Source organism: Agelaius phoeniceus, chromosome 2, assembly GCF_051311805.1.
Source record: "Agelaius phoeniceus isolate bAgePho1 chromosome 2, bAgePho1.hap1, whole genome shotgun sequence".
Lineage (NCBI taxonomy): Eukaryota > Metazoa > Chordata > Aves > Passeriformes > Icteridae > Agelaius > Agelaius phoeniceus.
In genome coordinates, this window is record NC_135266.1 from 107,431,977 (window position 1) to 107,453,151 (window position 21,175).

Here is a 21,175-nt window from a genome sequence, read left to right on the forward strand (position 1 = left end):
GGGTGCTATCCTTCTTACTCCTGTGCTTTTTTTGTGTGAGTTTTTTTTATTGCACTTGCTTTCCTGGTTGTCCCCTCTCACATCCTTTCCCTCTCTGTCACGTGTTCTCACTCTTTGCTGTGTCTGCACTCACCTGAGCCCACAAAAGCCTCCCTTCCTCTCTCCAGTCCATCTTCTTTTGTGTCCCTTTCTTATCTTTTAATTCTCCCCCCACTCCCTCTTTTCACTGTTCCTTGCCTTTTCTTTTCTCTCCCTTTATATCTTTCTCATGCTTCCCTTTCACAGGAGCTCTCTTTATGCTTCTCCCTTACTTCAACAATGCCATGTATTATTCCCTATTGAGGAGAAGCATATGGTTATGTTTTACATTGCAGAATCCTGGAAAGGTTTTAAACTCATCCTTTTTGTCTAGAACCTGTGATTCTGCACTCTCACCCATTTTCTCTCTTCATATAACCTCACTCTCTTTTCTGCACCATCATGCCCTTTCTCCCTTGCTTAATACTTCATGGCCACTCAATCTCATGCCCTGGTGCTCACTTTGTTGCACCCTTTCTCCTTCTTTCCTGAGAGCTCTGTTTGTCACAAGGATTCCCTGTCCACCATTTCTCACATATTCACTGTTTCTCACAAGTTGTCCTGTTCTTTCTTATTCCCTTCCTCACAGCCCCTCTTTCTTCTGGCCTTGCACTGTCCCCCGCCCTTTCTAGTAACCTCATCCCTTCCCATGCTGGGCTTTTCTTGCACCCTTGCTCTACCCTTTGTGCTTTCCTTCGTGTGCTCTCCTGCCTTCAGCCCTGCCCTTCTTGCACCCCCTCTTTCCTGTTCCCCCTCCTGCTTTCTCATAAGTGTTCTCTGTTATGTGAGCATTCCCTCTGATGTGGGCTTGCTCTGCCTTACACTCATATTTGCTTTCTTAATCTATCTTGTGCACACTTCCTTTCTCACATCTCTTTCTTTCATGCAGGGATACTTTCTCATACCCCCTCCTTTTCTCACACCTTGATTTCCCTTACATTCCCTTTCTTGTGCTCTCACACTCTTTCTCACAACCTTGTGCTTAACCCTTTTCAAACATTGATGCTTGCTTTCTCACTCCATTTCCCTGCCCTTCTCCTTGTGCTTTCTCCCTTTTTATTTCTTGTGCACTCCTTTTCTGGAGTGCTCCCCATTTTTTGTGGATTTGCTTCTCTTGTGACCTCCCTCTTTCCAACACCTCCTTGCACATGCTGGCAATTTCTCCTGCAACCATGCTCTCACACACCATGGGCTTTGTCACACCCTTTTGCTTTCCTTTCTTGTGGCCACCCTTTCTCACACTTTTGCTTTCTTGCCCATGTCCTCCCTTTGTCACACCCTTGGCTCATTTCCCTGTATTTGTTCTTTTTGGTGCCCTCCCTCTCTCATGTGCTCACTCTTCCTCATTCCCTGGCTCTTCTCCTGCACTTGCTGTTTCCCCCTGTGCTTACTGTCCACACGTTCCTGTGCTTCCTCCTGCACTCACAACCTTTCCAGTCCCTTTTGTTCACTCTTCCTCAGGAAAGCTTTACTTCTCATCCATGTGAAAAATGCCAATCCCTTGTTTTTAAAATTTTAAAAGTTTAATAGTAATAAAATGGTTATAAAAATAGTAATACAATTAGAGTAATAATAATTTGGACAATTTGGAATAGGACAATATGAGACAATAAAAACAAAGAGTTACAGACATCTGGGTACCTCTTTCTGGGCAACATAAGCCCAATAAAGGACACACGTTAACAGAGGATTAACCCTTAAAAACAATAGCCTTTTGCATATTCATACACCTCATACATGATGTATAAATTGCATTCAAACACAGGATTCTGTCTGTGTCAACTTTTTCCTCTTAATCCTGATGGCATCTTCAGAGATGAGTGAGGTGGGAAGAAGTTCATTTCTTCTGATAATGGAGCAATAAATTCTTTTTCTCTGAAAGATTTAGGTGTCCTGTGGCTGCTATCTGGCTGTGAGTCCTTTCTTTAAAAAAAATTATCATACATAGCATAGTTTCTACTTTAACATTTTGTTATAACCTAAAACTATATTTAACACACTACTTGAGAAAATTAATACAGCATAACTTTCTAACACAACACATATAATATTCATTTTAATATTTGAGAAAAGCCAACCATAAAATATGATTTTTTCACAATCCAACATCTCTGTCTCATGCTCTCTTTCTTCTTGTCTTCTCCTCTCACTCATGGCTTCTCTTGCTTTCACACATTCTCTGTCTCTCCCTTGTTACCTCATCCCTTTCTCTCTCTTCTCCCCTTGCTCCCTGTTTTGTGTGCTGACTCCTCTTTGTGCACTCACTTTTTCTTGTGTTCTTTCTCACAGCATTTGTGCTTTGCCATGTGCTCCACTTGCCTGCCTCCTCTTCCTCAAGCCCTGGCAATTCTTCATGCACTTCTTACTCCTTGTGCCCTCACTCTTCCATATGGACCTGCTGTTTTTTCTGCACACTGGCTTTTTCTTATATACTCACCCTTTCTCACACCCTTGAGCTCCATCTTTCTCACACAAGATCTCTCTCTTTCTTGCTTGAATTTGTTCTCACATTTATCCTCTTTCAAGCACTAATTCTCACATGCTCTCCATTACACTCTTTCTCGATTTCTCTAGTTCCTCCTCTCCTCCCTCTCTTGTCCTTCCTCTCTTCCCCCCTTCTCCTCCCATCTTTTTCTGTATCCTTTTGGTGTATTTTCTTACTCTTTTTCTCCCCCCCACTACTCTCTCCTTTCACTGTTCCTTGTCCTATCTTTTCTCTCTCTTTTTAGCTCTCTCATACTCTCTTTCACACAAGTTCTCGTCTATGCTTCCATCTCTTCATTAAATAATCTCTTCACCAAAGTTGTGTTTTATTCCCTATTGAGGAAGCATTTCACATTTCCCTTTGGTTGCATTTCACATTGCAGAACCCTGGAAGTGTGTAACAAGTTTTTAAACACATCATTTTTGTCTAGAAGTGCTCCATCCACAACTTCAGATGGGGAGGCTGAACCATCATTGCTATATGGCACAATACTTACAGTGATAAAAAATAAATGCAGTAATAAAAAAAATGCAGTTGCTGTCAAAATCCAGGCTCAGCTGGATGTTCAGCACTTCCATGTGTTTCATAAACTAGGCACAAATTTCCCAGGAAGCATTAACTCATTGGTCCCTAGAATAGGCTCAAGTATGTAACTTGAGTATTTTCAAGAAGTTCACCATGAAATATTTCTCCCAAAATATTTATTTTGGTTTATCAAGAATCTAGCAGACTGAAGCAAATAAATATCCATTGATAAACATTGTGCTTGCAAAAATTAGTCATGTCTTTGAACTGCTGCTCCACCAGTCAAAAATATTGCCTGTAAAGCTTTATGTATTAATAATATAACTTCAAATATACATCTGTGTTTATCTTCTGTAATAAAGGAACAAATGCCTTTAAATAATAATATAATATGTTAATTTCAATGGTGTTGCTCTGCTGTAAGTCACACTGCTATAAATTTGATTTATTCTTTAATTAATGCAGTTAAAATTAGTAATCAAAATTCATTGGGAAAATATTCAGTGCAGATCAAAATGGCAACATCTAAAATTTAGGATCATCAGTTAGAGTGTCTTTAGTTTTGCCATCTGCTTTCACTTAACTCTTGAATTATGAAATGGCAGTGTGTATATGTAATCCTAGCTCTTGGAGTTGTGGGATAAATGTGAAAATCTTAGTTTCTATTAAAATGTTTATATTCTTGGTGGTTGGGTAAAAAGAACCTGACATGTGCATTAAAACCCAGAGTTCAAAAATTTAAATGCAAATGGAATTTTTAATTCTAGCCATTATCATTATTTTGGGGACCTAAACCATAATGGTCAAATTCTGGGTGCTGGCAGCACTGTTTCTCTCTAATTCGAAGTAATGGGGTTATCTTTCTGCATCAAATTAACTTTTTTTTTTTTTCCCTGTATAGAAGTACTAGCTAGAAAACATTTTTATGGTTCATATAAAAGCTTTCATGGTATATGGTTTTCATAGTTTCCACAGGAATTTTCATGTAGTGTTCAGTTGGAGATTTACACCTGGTTTTACTCCTTCTGAGCAGATAGTATTCATTTTTACTGTACCCTCAGCTTTAACATGGCAATCTGTGGTGTCTAAGTCATGATGCTGTGAACTCCAGCATTTGGATACTTACTAAAATCAACATCTACATGCCTTTTCAGAGAAAAAAACTAAGTAAAGAATTTCAAAAGACGGGGGAGGTAACACAAATTCCATTATGCAAATCACACAAACATCTTCCTTTTTAAATTACAGTTAATTGAATATATTTGCAAATGTTCATCTCTGTTTAAATGTATTTCAGGAGGGATCGATGGACAGCCTGTATGAGCCTGTCCCAGAGCATCAGGAAGCCAAGGATACAGCTACCCTTGAAAGCCAGGCTAGCACTCCAGTGAGCACACATGGAAACTCTGGACCACCTGACAGGTCTATGTCTTTGGTAAGTAACATTTCATTGCAAAGCATGCAATGCATTTTGCAAAAAAACCTTTGCTGTGTACATGGGCACGTGTGTCTTCTGCTGCCTTACCTGCCAGTTTGAACTATTTAGGCTCTTCAGAGCCACTGTTCATATCTCATCTCTGTAGCCAATGACCTGATTTCTGTCCAGTCACACCAGCACACTTGAAAAGCAGGTCATGAGTTTCTCTAAAGCAAAGGGAGATTAGTACAGCTGCACTGGACAAGGGAATTTCTCTTTGCAAGTAACAGGATATGAAAGCTCTAGGTACAGTTATTGGTATGGTTTGTCTCTAAAGAATAAACTATCACTGTCTTTGGTTGTCCTTTCTATTAATACAGAAAAATGCATTTCTAAAGCGTGAGTTACATGAATTTTGTAACTGATGGCCTCTGGAATAAACTTGACATTTTACAAGACCTCATTAGGCAAACATGTGAAGAAGGTTGTCTTCTGGGCTTTTTTTCCCTTCCTAAATGATGTTACCCTACTTAATCCTTTCTTATTTACATGTTGTTGGTATAATAGATGATGCTTTGACAAATACTTTAACATGGTATATTAAATTTCATAATCTTATTTATTTCAGAATCTCTGTTCTCTGCTTTGCAATGTGCCTTTGCTTATAATTACTGTTTCTATTTCAATGTAAGATGCAGTCTGGTGATTGAATGAAGGGGAAATCAGGATGTTCATAATTCAGAGGAGACTGTCCTCCCTTCAGATATTGTGCCAAGCTTTACCCACATGCACTCTGGTACCATGTACCTGTGATACTGCTGGGCCTTTGGTGTTGCAATATCACACAGCAGGTTTGCACGCAGGGTTTGCCTGGAGAAAGTGCTGGAGCTGGTGGGATGGGAGAATGCCTGGGGAATTGTGGCATGTACTTGTTAAATTGCTAAAGGACTGAAAACAACTTGTTCTCAGACCCATCTGCTGTAACCACTTCACTTTGTGCATGTTCCTCTCTTCCACATAATCACCTTGGGACTGTAAATAATGGTCCTGGTTTTGAAAGTGTAGCAGTGCAGAGATCTCAAGATGATTCCTCACAGCATCAACCTGTGCTGATGATCTATGAGCCTGGGCTCTGAAATGTCCCTACATTATAATTTTCCTGCAAAAGGTGGGAGATGCTCTCCTGAGTGACAGGGTTTTTCCCCATTACCAGGCTGTGGTCTTGTCACTATAAGAATGAGCTACCAGTTAGGAGTGTATAATTGTGGTTGTTGAAATGTGGCTGTAACCTCATCCTAGCTTGACTGGAGTATGGAGTATTGTGGGAAGCTCTAGTTATTTGTATTTGTGGACTGCATGCCATTCTACATGCCCATAAATGAACATTATAGTACAGTTCCTACATCCATCCATTTGCCATGACCCCAAACCAACTTAATTTTCAGTGACTGCTACACTAATATTGCCTTGGCCAATAGATGTTCATCTGTTAGAAGCAGTATTTAGACAACATAAAATGAAAAAGGCAGATTTTTTTTTTGGTTTGTACCCAGAATAGGATATGTGACATCCTAATGGACTTTGCAATAGAAAACTAATAGAAATTGCCCTTTATTTTCTCAAGATATGGTAAAGACACACCCATAACACTGTGCTCTGCTATGGTTTTCACAATGTGTAAAACTAAGGCTTAAAACTACAGTGATTGTTTACATCAGGCTGCTTCTTGCTTTTTCTTGTTTTATTTTGCTTTTTATGTGGCAGCATCTTCAGACTTTTCATTGTATTGTGTTAGGCTTCATAAATTATTTGGCTAAAGAAAAATAATCAACCTGTCCAGTAAAGAATTTTGTTTTCCCTGAGCCAGCTTACAGAAGCAGATTTGCTACTAGTGCAGGATTAGAAAATCCCATACATGAATCTGAACAAATTTTAGTGAAATATCTTGCACATTGTGGGACAGTACTGCACAGCCCATGAAGGTACATGTATAACACTGAATAGAAGAATCCAGCATTTTGGTTTCTGCTACCTCTTATCATGTATTTTTCTTTTTTTAAAAGAGGTATTATGGTGATGGCACATTTGTTCATCATTAAATATACAGCTCATTCTCAATAAAAGCAACACTAAATGGGGTAGGCACACTTGGCTCACTAGATACTAACAACAAGCTTCCCAAGTCTGGCTCTGGGTTTTATTTTTTGGTTTAAAAGAAAATAAAAGAATTAAGCTCAGCACTTAACTAAAAATACTGTCTGAATGCTGTGTCACCATGCTGGCTGTAGAATCAACACGATTATTTATAAAATACTTTCTAGAAATGGAAAACAAGATTAGTGATGACGTGTCAGCAGTAAGACCTATGGAAAAATGTGGCTAAGGCCAGAGGCCTGTGTGTAATCTTATCTGCTATTTCTGGCCTGTGAGTTATTACAGCTACACCTTGGATGAAGCCGTTAAGCTTATTAACCGAGCCCATTTGTACTTCTCTCCCATTTTTAATTCCGTCACTCGGTTCCAGGCTGCGGGGCAGCCCCCACAGCATGATAAATTCAGAACATTATTGGCTCCACTTAGCCATCCATCATTATCCAGTAATGCACGTACATAAGTGCACTGCTAAGTAGTTATGGACTGGAGTGAATCTTTAAATGGTTGGCTGAAGCACGGCAGGTTCCGCAGAGCTGCTAAACCTCCAAAGGGTGGAGCAGTCTGGCACAGCACACTTCCTCCTCAGGAGGCTTTGACCCTTCCTTTTTCCTCTATAACTTCAAAATCAACAGGGCAGGCGTGCAGGATCAGATCTCCTCACATTTAAAAAGGGTGATCAGGGCAAGAGCAAAGTCTTCCTCGTAATGCAGCAAGGTAGTGATTTTATTGCAGTGAACTCATCTGTTGTGATTTGTCCTAATCATAGCTGGGCTGTGAAGTTCTTCTGGAGATGTGGGAAATACGGGGTAGTGTGGTCACGGAAGCTGTGCGGGACATCATTTACTGAACACAGTCTTTGAACATTCCTTTTTGGACCATGACTCTGGCCAAGCATTTGCCCAAATGACACATCCCATATGAAGAAAAAGCTGTCTTTCATGTACACTGTTCTACTTCACATGACTCCAGAGACCTGTTTAATATCCAGAATTGTTTGCCAGGGATGTTTCCACTCTGGGTTCCTGTGGTAGCCTGTTATGCACACTTGTCTTTTGATTTTAATCCTCCTGGAGAATTGGCCTGTTAACTTTGTGTTTTCTTTGCCTGTTGCTCAGCTTTAGTGATATTCTCAGAAAGAAAGAAAACAATAGATTTATGGAGTTGTTTTTGTAGTTCATGGATAGGAAATCTGAATTGGACTTTCCTCACAAACTGCTGGTAGCCATGAGCACATAATGAATCACACAGGTACTCTTTGCCTGTAACTTTTAATGCTATTAACTGGGAAAGTGAATTTCTACCTCTTGTCACCTGGTGTCACAATCTTCTACCTCATGAGCTGTCTTCAGCTTCCCAGGGAAAGAGCCTTCAGTATTAAAACCATTTTCATGTATGTCCTGCCTGAAATCACCAAATGTCAAAAGATCCACATATTTTTGACTTGCTGACCATTGACTACCCTGTATATCAGAAGAGTGCCAAAAAAATCAGTTGTTCTAAGCTGTTGCCAGGAATATCAAACTCAGTTGTGATAGCTGCCTTAATCTGCAGTCTAATAATTGTCCTTTGATCCCAGTGAGGGCAAGAAGAGGGCTGGTTATCTGGAATGGTCATTTCCCTGATTGCAAGTCTTAACACACACAGGAGCTCTAGGTTTTCTCAGCCAGCTTGGAAACACCACAGATTCAATTCAATTCCTTAATTCAGAGTTATTTGATAAAATCAGGAAGAAAATAACTTTATCAATAATTTCATCATGCAGGGTTTCCTCCTACACAGTTTTTTCCTAGGAAACATTTGGGATAAGGAAGGAAAGAATTGTTCCCATAAACAAGATAATTATGCTCTTTAGAGAATGTGGAGAGTAGAGTCAAGGTGAACCTCTATTTACATTCTAAGATTAAATATGTTTTTAGAAACTAGTTTCATTTTAAAGTTGCATATAATTTTAAATGTAGTCAATACTGAAAAGTTACTTTGAAAAAGTACAAAACAGGGTAATTTTTTATTGAACCCAAATTTAGCCACCTGATTCAGAAACAGCAGGAAGAATGCATTGAGTGAAAGGTGCCATTTTTAAATGGCTGTTTAAGTCTATTATTTATTTCATTTTGGCACTGCATGCCACGCTATCCTGTGAACTCACCTTAGTCATCACCTCAATATGTGATGTACTGTCATCATCAATGCAAATTTGCTGGACTTTAGGAATTGATTTCAAGCTGTGGAGCAAAAGATTAAACCCTGCTTCATGCTCTACACCAGCTTTTTGGTGAGTGAAGATGTGAGTCAAATCTTTCAAGGTATATTGCCACAATGGGGGCATGTCACCAATTTTTTCCCTGGATCCTATACAGGTTCTAAGTTACAATATCCTTTGATCTCTGACCTCTATGGATCATGCTTCCTTTAGCAAACCTGTTTGAAATCAAATATTTAGTATTTTTCAATAAAATTTGACACGACCCTTTTAAAAAAGACCTAAAATCACTTTTTAATTTTTTTTTACTTCTTTGTGTTTGTACACCTCAGTTAGTAATTTCTCTTGAGTTATTGAAAATATTTGTCCCAAGACTAAAATGCTGACATTTTTTTCAGCAAGAACTTTGTCTTACATTTCCTACATTATTTCCAAATGAGTGATAAATTTTGTATACTCTTTTGATCTACATACAGCATCTGTGAGCAAATCAACACAGACAGGAAAAAAAAATATGTTTAAACTGCCTACAGTTATTAATATTCACAAATATTCATGCTAAAAGGGCCTCTTACACTCAGCTAAAATGACTTAACACAGAAAAACAGCCCTTTTCTTAATGCACTGTCTGAAAAAGCTTAAAAAAATCTATGATGAGTTTTACTGAAAGGAGGGGAAGAAGTATAAAATGCTCAATTATGCACTTTAAAGGTTTTATGTAGTACAGGTTTTGGTTTTTTATCATGCAACTTGGATGGCATTTTTAAATTACTGTGGTCAGAGCCATACAGATGTAGTTAGTGCTACAAGAAGGAAATAAATTAAACTTAATATCATGAGAAATAGGTCCAGTTAGACTAAATTTACAGATTTATAAAATAATGATTGGTTATATCATTTTTTTTAAATGCCTCTTGTTGCACAACAGATTGAAGTGGTATTATCATGGACATTTTTTAGCCCAGTTCCTGCTTTTCAGGCTGGAAGAAATAAATAAGAAGAAAGTGATACAGTGCTTTGATATCCTGTCTCAGGAGATATCACAATAATATAGGGACAGAAATCTCTTCTGTCCTAGCATGACATCCTTAGGTTTTCCTACAGTTAAAATTAACCTCAAGTCCATGGTTAACTGCACAGCAAACATGCATTGAGATGTTTTGGTATCATTTGCCCAGCAAGGCACCTTTTTGTTCTCTCTTTCAACAGCTACATCACTTCTCCTCCTTCCCATGCTTGTCAAGATATAAATATTTATTGTCTGGGCCCTGGGGGCTGTGTGATCTTACTTCCAGGCCAGTGTTTGATTCTGATTTGGTCCCCTTCTGGGTTTTCAATTTTATTTGCAGTTTCCTGCCCTGTTGCACCCTGTAAATCCCTGCATGTTTGGGCTTACAGGGTCTGTGTCCTGTGTCCATCAGGAAACCATATCCCATTGCAACCTGTGGGTATTTTAATCCTCATAAAGTTCCAAAGAGTCATACTATGGAAGAAATATGATATTCATTCCTGGAGTATGAGCATGGTTCTCTGGTTTTTCAGGGGTATTATGGGTGTCAGCTTCCTGGGAGCTATGGATAACTGAAGCCTCCTGAAATCAGGACACATAATTACATATATTCTCTGCTGCCCTGTGTCCCCACAGCTCCAGCTGTTGGAAAAAGAAAGGCTAGAAATGTTAGCAGATATTAAAAAGCTCACATCAAAAGTATATAATTCATTGTCTTTTCAGTGACAAAAATAACAGATTTGGATTAAACATTTTGGATTTTCATAGACCTTTTTTCTCTATCTTTTTAAAAGGAGTTTCCTGACTTTGAGAACACACTGACCAAAAAAAGAAAGTAAGTTGAGACCAGTTCAAGGTCTACAGAGTGTCACTCTATTTGTCTGTACCTTTCATCCTTGTTGTTTTATTAAGGTTTGCCAATGTTGCTTTCATTCTCATAGAGTACATCTATTAATGTTGCAGCTGAGGAGCACATAACAAGCTTGTAATGCATTCCTAAGGCTCTTTTGCCATGACTTTTTCATATCCACACAGCTTTCTTCCAAAATATCAGAACCAGGACAGCTAAAATCAAATGCAGTTAATCTGAGCTTAGTTTAACCATATGTCTGCTTTTCAGAGAGATTGAAGTGGTAACCTATTTTATAGCATGTTTGCACCATTGACCTGATAATCTCCTGAAGAGGGTTTGTTTGTTTGTTTGTTTGTGTTTTTAATCCAAGCAAAAAATTTGTTTGCAAAATGATTCGGATAAAGCGGGTCAGACATAATTTTTTATGAATCGTTTTTGTGATGGCAACATGTTTCGAATCCCATTCATGGACACAATGCTATGGCTTGAGCTAATGATCAATATTTATTAGCAGGGAGAGGAATTTATTTTGAAAATTCTTTTTTTTGCTGCATGTTGAAGTTTATTGCATTACTGAAGTGGAGCCCTTCAAATTAAATCTGAAATCCTGCCTAATGAAATGATACAGACAAATCTTATCTGTCTGCTGTGACAGACTTGAAAATCCCTGGAGTTTTTGTTGGTTTTTGTTTTTTTCATCTGTAGGTGGGGCCCCACTAGACTCAGAACATCAATGTTATCTGTGTCTGTTGCTGAAAAATCTCAAAATGGGTAAAGATTTCTAAGAAAATTAAGAGCTTTTTTGTCTTAAATAAGAGTTTTAATCTATTTCTTGTCATCTGATAAAAACACTAGTAACTTATCAGCTTCAAACACAGAGACATGTGCACTCATCTGTGAGATCTCGACTCTATGTCACCAGTCAGGACTCTGAAACTCCTCCCAAAATTTCATTAATTAAAATATGGACATAACTCCAGTACTCAAGGATTTCTCATCATTCTCTTACACTTTAAAGGAAGTCAAACTATTCTTTAGGCCTCATCAAGTTCTATCAGATATGCTGAAATCACCTAGATGCCTACAAGTGCCCTGCTTAGATCAGAATTAGGTCTTCCCCATGAAAAAATTAGCAGTCTGTAGCTAAAAATGTCAAATTTTACAATGCAAATAAACTATTCCTTTTGAAACCTATTGCAAGAAAAAATTATAAGAATTAAGAAGCATTATGGAGATAATTTGACTGATCAATTAAAAAAATAAGTTGTAAGAAAATAGTTTGAATCAACATGAAAATATTTTGTAATTAAAATTATTTCATTGTGTCCAGCCATCACTGTCCTGGCATGGCACTCCCAGTGATAATGCAGAAATTTCCCCATTGATCTTTCATGTAGATATGGAGGAAGTGAACGAGGAGTTAATCATTCTCTGTTCCCCACAATGGGGCAACAAAGGAAGCACCAAATTATATGGAGTAGCAGAAATAACATAAGTACTCCTTGTTTAGATGAGAAGAATTAAACAGTGGAATTCTGGAATCACAAAATCCAATAATTTTAGAAGGAACTGGTGGATACAGACCAGTTCCTTAAAAATCCCACAACTGTTTAGCTGCACCCTCTTCTTCAGGAAACCCTTCAGCACCTGCATGACTGAGGATTTTGGTGTCCCAGATTTTGTGCTCTTTCCCTTCTGCTGATCATTGTCACAGATTAGACAATCCCTGCTCTATTATAACCATTGCTCATCAACTTCTCTCTGCTGGGTTTTTAATGGATAAAATGAAGCATATTAACCTTTATTCAAAGATTTGTTTTCCCCTCTCTAATCTATTCTTCAAGTTGTCCTCTATGAACTGCTGACCACAGATGGAAGCTTGAATTAGGACTAATCCTTGATGTAAATGTGCAAAAAAGCTCAAGGTTTACTGGGGCTTTTTGCACATTCAGGGTCCTGGGGATGGTATGTTCCTATGTAGCTCTTTGGTTCAATCCCTTATCATGTCACCAAACTTAAGGCAATAATTCTAAAAGTTGTAAGACACTTCAGATCATGTCTAAAGGAGAGCATCTCTTCTTTTCTTCCTGATGGGTTCCTTGGATTCCAGCATGAATTCTTCTCTTCAAAAAGAAACTTGAGTCACATATTCTTGCAGAATGGAGCCTCAGATGCTTTCAGAGCTTTGTGTGGCATGTGGGAGTAGATGACTGGGTGAATGAGACAAGTAACTCCAATTAAAGCCAGTGGGAATAATACAGCTAAATCCCTGTGCCCTGCTTTGAAGAATTAGTTTGAAAATACCCATATTTGATTAAACACACTTTAATTTTTTCATTCTGACTTTCAGCTAATGGTAAATTCTTTTAATTCTTTTAGATCCATCCAGAAGTCCATGTCTGAAAATGAAGCATTTGGTTAGTAGCTGCTTAAATCATCTACTGTTTACTTGCTAATCTCAGAAAGCCAACTTTAATTAAGGGTCTGGTTTGTTTTACAGCTGTTGGAGCAAATGCAAAGGAAAAGAAAAAATAGAATTAAGCTATCAATATATTCTCCCCTCTTCCCTGCTTGCCACACACACATGTGTAGGTAGATATTGAAAATAAACTGGTTAAATATAGAAACCACATTGAGATGAAGAACCTGTTATGGGACAACATTAGAAATACTCAGCATGTCCCGTGTTTCTTTTAATCATTTCAATAAAACCCTGACATGTCTCTGATCTAAGAAAATTCAGGTCCCTGCCCTTTCCTGTTTTAAACTACTTTGTGAGAATTTTCACAAACAAGATCACCCAGAAGGAAATTCAGGGGTTTTGTTAAACCCATCCTGACACTGTGTATTGTTATCTACACTTGTGTTTCAATGGGTTCTATCTTGTAAATACTCTATAGGAAATAATCATCAGCTTCTTAAAAGTAAAATTTCCTGGATTTTTTTTTTTTTTTTTTTTCAGTGAGAGCTTCCTGTTATCATGCTTTCATTTATTCTTTGGAGTTTTGGTTCAGTTGTTGAATCTAGTCCTTGCTGAGTACAAAGGCTATTGTATGTGGCTGTAATGATGTGGCTCTTTTCCACAACATGTCCCAGATAGATGAAAGCTCCCCTGTGTTAAGGCTTCACTCTGCAGCCCTGCACGGGGAACACTTCATGCAGGACAGAAAACTGTAATGAATTCCCTGCACCTGACAGGATCAACAAGAGCTTTCACAAAGAAAATTTTCTGAGTGAAACCCAGCATTAAATAAAACTCAACAAAACAAAACCAAACAAATCCAGAAAGCACAAACCTCAAATAGCTGTCTGCATGTTGTGAAGCACGGGCACTCTGAAGTTCACTGAAAGAGCAGGAGAATGGCCATCTCCTTCTCAGAGCCAGCCTAGTTCAGCCAGCCAGGCTGAGACAGTCCAAGCCTTGGAGTCCACAGGGCATCCCTGTGGGCATCTTGGATGCTATTCCTTGCAAACACTCTAGCTCGGTAATGAGAGACTTAAATAATAACAATAATCGTACAATTAATACAATGTGCAATATATAATACAGTAATTATACAATTCCTGGAAGCAAGACCAAGTTACAGATAATCTACGGGATCCTAGGTCTTAGATCCAGGGTTAAGATAACAATCATTCTGATCATGTTTTAACAGTGTTAAATGAGGTATTAGACCACAGCAAAAGATGATAAAACTTCAAGTCTGACCGTAATAAATACCATCCATCCATCATCCATCCATCTTCCTATATTGCAAAATCATCAGTTCATTCCCATGTCTGAGCAGATGCTTCAGTGTTCTGCAAGCTTGTTTGATTTGCATGCTGATGCTATTTTTATAGAATTTCCTGTTATTTCACGGGTTTGCTATGAATTCAGGTGACTGCTCTCTGTGCTTTTACTTTAGACAGGAAAAATGTGAATGGCACACTTTGGCAGGGTTCCAGGAAGCCAGAGAATGATTCCTACATCAGAAGGCACTGCCATCTTGAAGGTAATTGCTAAACATATTTCAGCTGATTTTGCATTTTCAGCAAAGTATTTAAAAAGGCATCTTGGAAAATTTCTCATTTTTCGCCAATAATACAGCTAAAAAGATTGTCAGGTCCTTTAGAGATTTATTTTGTCCTCAAGAGGGGTAAAAGATGTTAGAATAAAGCTTATCTTAAAACTGGGAAGATAAGAACACATTCTATGACCCATTCACTCTGTAGTCCATGAGCCAAAAGAGACTTTCCCTGCAGTAAATTGCCAGAGTTGTGTTGTATAGGGTTTGCCAGCTGCAGTAATCCATGTTTCCTGGGTATTTTACGCAGCTTCAGATATCCAACAGGAAAAGGGTGCAACTTTTCTCAGAAGAAACTTTTTGTGGCAGGTGCAAAAGAGAGATGGCCAAATTGATGCAAGTACTTTGTCTGATTCTCTTTCTAAACCTGTTCTGACTAACTTTATTAAAACAACCTTACAGCTAATATTAGGAAGTTGCTAATGACACTGCTTAAGAGTGCACCAATATAGATTCATTAAAATAACATTGAGTATTAACAAGTGAGCAGTTACCTCACCTATTTAAACACAAACTGGACTTTAAAAATCAACATCCTTTGATAGTCTGCTGATGTTGCTTCCAGGAATGGAATTTATATTTGTACTTTTCAAAGTTAAGGTAGAACTCCTACTGTTGTTTAATCAGACCAAACCAGACAAGAAGCAGAAGCAGAAACCAAGATATGTGAGATTAAAGTGAAAGTATGTCTTGTTCTCAATTTAAACTAAAAAATTTGGAATTTCTCCTGCACAAATGGTCTAGAGATCATCCACTGATAGGAGATTCCACTATTACATGGATATGTCAAGTAGAGCAATGGACAGGGCACCAGCTTTCCTTCTGAATTTAGTTCAGCTCACTACTTGAAGTTAAACTCTTGAGTGTTTGAAAATAGATCTGAAATTGCAATACATTTTGCATTTGCCCATCTATGGACAAATTTGGTTTGTTGAACCAGAACCAGAAATAAGAGATGACAGGAAGATTGAGAGGAATTCTTGTACTGAACTAGTGAGGGGAAAAGGGACCTTCAGTAAATGACATTCAGTAAATGTTATTGACTTGCAAGGAACAGGTTCTAATGATAGGTGAAGGAAATATTGGGTGTTTCCCTCCTGACAAGTCTTTAACCAAAACCATTTTGGAATGATTCTTCCAATGATACTCCAGAGGGTACTGGATTGGAAGTGGGGAGAGGCTGATGAGAAAGTAGAACTTTCTGACCTTCCTACAAAGTCTTTTCTACTCCAGGCATTTTTTACCCTTTTAAATATCCAAAGCATGCAAAAGAAGCAGTGAACATTTTAAAAGCTGACAAGTGTTGTAATTGAAGGGCAGGGGCCCAGAGGGAACAGGAAGCAAAGCTGGCAGCTAAATAAAAATCTCCCTTTCCCCTACTGCAGTAAAATTATTTCAAGGGAAGTCCCCTTCACACAGTAGTGAAAACCTTTGCAAGGAGATTTACAGTGTATCGCTATCGATCAAGATAATTCGTCACTATTGATCAAACTTTTCTCTTAGCAGAGATAATCCTTCAAGGTCTTCAAGTCTATTGCATAAAATTAATTTCTGCTAGATTTTAAAAGCTATGTATGGTGGTCACCATAGACTTCTCTGCTTACTTCTGAGCTGTATCCACAAACCTGTCTCAAATCTCACTGAAATAACTGTAGAGACATCCATAGACCCTGGTAGCCCTTGGATGAAGCCCTTGATGGCAGCATGTGTATTATTACATCTACAAACCCAAGCTTTCCAGGATGAAAATGCAGTGAGCACATACATATCCCACAGACACAATAGTGGAAAACATCTGCCTTTGCTCACAAGGCCAAACCCAAATAATCAGCACAAGATCTGCCAGCCTAAAAGCATCACTGTTGAAAAGTTGACTGTGGAAGTCACAGTCATTTGGCTTCCATGAAAGATTATGGAAACAAACAGGGAAGAGCCAAAACCTCTCAGAGCCAGTGGATGTCATTTCTCCACTGCTCCTAATTCATTCCACAGGAAGGTGACTGGTATCTGTTGGCAGACTTAGGAAGACAAGAACACTGCAGCTCTATTTGAAGTTCATTTATATATTTTGCATGGGGGTTTTTGTGTGTTTGTTGGTTTTTTGTTTTTGTTTTGTCTTGTTGTTATTGTTGTTTGGTTGGGTTTTTACACAAACACTTTATTCCATAATTCAGTGGGCTGCAGAGCTGATCTCAGCAAGATGTAAGAGCATTGTGGGTGCAGGATATTATGGCTAACAAAAGGCATTGTGGTTTGGGGGGACCACTGAGGTTTGCTTTAATAACTTGCTGGTTTAATTTGGGTTTGAACAATATTATGCCAAAAGCAGTGTCACTGTATATAGGCTGTCAGGTTAAGGGCTTTCTATGTTGCCCCACAATTGTTTATGATTCAGCTGCAAACAGATACTCAGTAATAGTATTTTGGATTAGACTGTGAGAGGAATTTGGAGCAAAGAGCTGAACACTGCAGGATTGAATTTCCAGAGCAAGCTCACAGAGTGTAGGGATGTGATGTACAGAGATGCATGCAGGAGATAGAAACAGGACCAGAAAGAATCCAGTTATGTTATTCTGGTGTTGCATGAGCACCATTCAACATGAGTTATGGTGCTCCTGGAAGTCCAGCTAGCTATATGATGAAATAAACAACCAGATTGTCAGATGCCAGGCCCTCCGTGACTTCAGGGAGATTTGTAGGTGCTTAAGACAAAATCTGGATCAGGATTTTATGTGCCTCTTTGAATATAAATTTTAATAATCACATTCAGAAACTTTTTCCATGTGATAGCTAAAGAATCTAAGTCACAGAATTGTTCCTTGAATTACTCTTTCTTTTCCTGTTAATAGTAGGGAATGCAATCAGTCTTGCCTCCATACAGTTAGTTTTTGTGGATCTATATGTTAAGTAAGCTGTCCTTTTGCAAACAGGACAACTACTGATGCCGTAAGGTATTCCACAGAAGCAATAAAAATGCCAAATTAGGATTAATGATGAAAAAAACCCAAAACATTCCTGCTGTTTTCTGGTGACTTAAGAAAATGTGGTGTGATTAGCAGATATTTTTCTTCATTTTTTTTTTCTCCCTGCAATGTCTGAGTGATCCTGATATCTGTTCTCATGTAATCTAATCACTAGGGCTGTCCTACAGTTGCACAGTGGTGGGTGCTTTGCCTTAAGACTGGGAGTAAAAGTAAATCTTTCAAAGTAAGCTTGCTTAAAATATTTTTTCCAGACTTGTTTGACCTGTTATTGCTCATTGTTGTAGTGAAGGTTAATACTCTTCCCATCCAAACGTCCATTTATTGCAAGAGATGGAAGGATGTTCATCCTTTGAAAGCAATTTCTAATCTAATCTAAATTAAACAGATTTCAGTTGAAAAGATCATTTTTGCCCTTCATTTTTTGTGTGAATATTCTAGACTTTACTGCTGTAAATGAGCAGGGCAAGAGGAAAGTCACAGTGGGGTTCTGGGTTAGTAAACTGAGGACTGAGTACAGAAGAAGAAATAAGCACGAATGAGTTTTCTTTCTGTCAGTCAGTTTGCCAATTTGTTCTGCAGTCTCACTTCAAAGCAGTTTAATATAAAATGTGTGCTTAAATGATATAAGATTAACTTCAGAGAGTCAAAATGTCAGCTCAAAACATCAAGTGCAATTCAAATGATATTCCTCATTAAAGCATAAAGCAGGACATTTTAAAGCATGTTTTCTCTTTTTTGGTCATAATTCACAGAAGATAATATTATTGCTGATGGAATACATTTGCTCCAAGGAAAGAAGATAGAAGAAACAACATGTCAGGTGAAACAACTACTCTTTTTTTTTCAGAATCTAAATTTTCATTCAAATAAAATTTCATTTCTTGTTTCCATTCAGCATTTGCCCAGCCTAAACTTCATACTCAGTATGCCTCTGTATTTTAGTAGCTGATTTTAAAAGAAGACTGTGGTGACTTCCAAAGTTGTTCATGATTTTTCTTATGCAGGCCATATGGATTTCATTGCCTAGAAAACCTCTTCCTTCCCTGAGTGAATACATTTCTGCTAAATTGATGTGCTAGAACTGTGTCTGGCAAGATCTATCCTGAGTGTTTAGGTCTGTCTTGCATGATCCATACAGGCATATGTATCCTAATGCTCTCTGAATTTCTATCAGCATATACCATATCTCTTCTTCCTACATCTGTACTGGTCATCCCACTGGCATGAGGAATTAACAAATTCTGATCACTGGGTTTGCATAATCATAGCAACAACATAAAATTAGGTAACAGCCCATCAGCTGTGAGGAGAAAGACTGGTCGCTCTGGAATTGGAATGACTGGTGTTTAGGTTTTATTTCACTTCCAGTCCATTTTTTGCTCTGATAATATTTTACTTCAGTTCCTATCTGTAGCAAACCAGCTTAGCTCTGCTGATTTCACAGAACATAACAGTTTACCCAGTTTGGGACTAAAAATGTGTAACACACCTGTATATATGTGTGTGTTCTAAATGAGGAATGAATACAATAAAATTATTTAGAAGCTGAAAATCTATTAAATTTTCCTTTGCAGAAAAGTTTTAAATTCAAGGTGAGTAGCATTAAACTTCAGAAAAAGCTCCAAGCTGAGCTTCCTCTGTTGTTTCTATACAATGTCAGGAGTCCTTTTAGATGTTTAGGTTAAAACCAAGAAAAAAATGTACATATATCACCCTCAAGGCATCTGAGATAAGACAGGGAACTGTGAAGACACAATGTTTAGGCAGTGCTCAGCTCCAGTGTAGGTCAAAGTCGAGATGTGGGTTAAAAAAAGAGTCAAATGATCTGTATATTGGGGGACAGAAAATTTCCATATTGGAAACCATGGAAAGTCACTGTGTCCCAGGTTCCTCTTGCTTTCCCTCAGGGTTTTATCTGTCTCTGCACTGTTAGTTTTTTCTCACGATTATCTCCTCTCCCAGCTGACAAAAGAGTATCTGAGGAGGAAGGAAAGGAGAAAAGAACTCTTTTTCTTTTGCATCTCTCATTGTCTTTGATTTCTTTCTCTCATTCTCTAAGTATTGTGGAGAAAGATTATTCTTTGATTTCCTACAGTAGTTCTTCCCTTAGTGTGAGGGATCTCTGGCTCTGTCCCTATCCTGCCATGACAGCTTTTGGACTGGCTCCTGGTAAAGGTTCAGGAGGTCATTGCCCAGACATGACAGACCATGGAAGTGAAAAGGGAATAAGGCTTATGTTTGCTTTAAGTTCCCATAAAATTCCTTTAAAACTTTTCCCCATGAATTATTTACTCCATTTTAGAAGCAAAGTCCTTTTATTGACTTCTCAAAGCATTAGAAGACTTTTTTTCAGATGCATGAATGATGAACTATAGGGTCTTTGGTCCCTCCAAACTTTGGTATCAGTTTAAGACCTATTGCACTTGTTTTGTAAAAAATTCAAGTTTAGTGGAATTATTTTGAATTTTAGTGATTGATTGATACCTCATGTCTTCATTATCATATATCATCATTGATATAATTATTCTCATATATCATCATTGATACAGTTCTCTTTAAAGCTTCCAAAATAGTCTGATTATATCTGTTTTCATTTGCTGCACTACATTATGCACACAAACAAGGAAATGCTGAAAGAACAGCATTATGGAGGAAGCTCTTTTTCTGCAAAATCAGCACAAATGAGTGTGCTCATGAAGCGCCTGTGTGCTGATGCACACAGCATGGGGAACAGACAGGAGGAATTAGAAGTCTGCATGCAATTGCACAACTGCAGCCTCAGGATCACAAAACTGGCTGGGATAGCTCACACAACTCAGCTGTCCCAGAAAGTCCAGGGAATTACAGGCTGCTACTCCCAGGAGCATGATGGAGCAATGGCTACAAACTGAGATACAGGAAATTTCACTGAACATAAAGAAAGCGCTCTTCTAGTATAAGAAGAGTGGTCAGACACTGATGAAGCTTCCTAGAGAGGATATGAGAAGTTCATCTTTGGAGATATTCCTGTCAGGAGATGGACCAATGCAACTTGCTCTGGTGACCAGTTCTGAGCAGGGAGCTACACTAGACAATCCCCAAAAGTGCATTCCTACCTCAGCTGCTCTAAGGGAGTTTGTGATTCTGTGAGCCATGGAAGAGGCAAATTTACAAGCAGGAGTAAATAGAACAGATGAACACCTTAGATTTTTTTTCTTCTAGTTCAAGAAAAAAAAAAAAGGGAAAGCAAATAAGTTTCCCTGAGTGCTTCACAAAAAGCTTTAATCCTTCTCCATTTCCTAAATTGACATTCATTCATTCCATTCATTCTGTAAGTGCAGGAAAATGGGGCTTAAAACAGAAGTACAGGTTGAGGGATATAGCATGAACACTGCTGCAATAATTGTACCTTTCCATAAAAAGT

General features: G+C 38.2%; 2 protein-coding genes across 2 annotated transcripts in view; both read left to right on the forward strand.

Annotated features, from left to right (window-relative positions):
- The window catches only part of SAMSN1 (SAM domain, SH3 domain and nuclear localization signals 1), a 65,231-nt gene extending 46,692 nt beyond the window's left edge, over window positions 1–18,539 (forward strand). The window contains exons 4-7 of the mRNA XM_077174508.1: window positions 4,386–4,523; window positions 10,663–10,703; window positions 14,630–14,716; window positions 18,525–18,539. Coding sequence (XP_077030623.1) covers window positions 4,386–4,523; window positions 10,663–10,703; window positions 14,630–14,684 — 234 coding nt within the window. The 3' untranslated portion in view covers window positions 14,685–14,716; window positions 18,525–18,539. The remainder of the gene's footprint in view (window positions 1–4,385; window positions 4,524–10,662; window positions 10,704–14,629; window positions 14,717–18,524) is intronic.
- LOC129134946 (SAM domain-containing protein SAMSN-1) overlaps window positions 18,534–21,175 on the forward strand; it is a 58,879-nt gene continuing 56,237 nt past the window's right edge. Inside the window, exon 1 of the mRNA XM_077174506.1 lies at window positions 18,534–18,592. The gene's annotated coding sequence lies outside the window, so the exon portion shown is untranslated. The remainder of the gene's footprint in view (window positions 18,593–21,175) is intronic.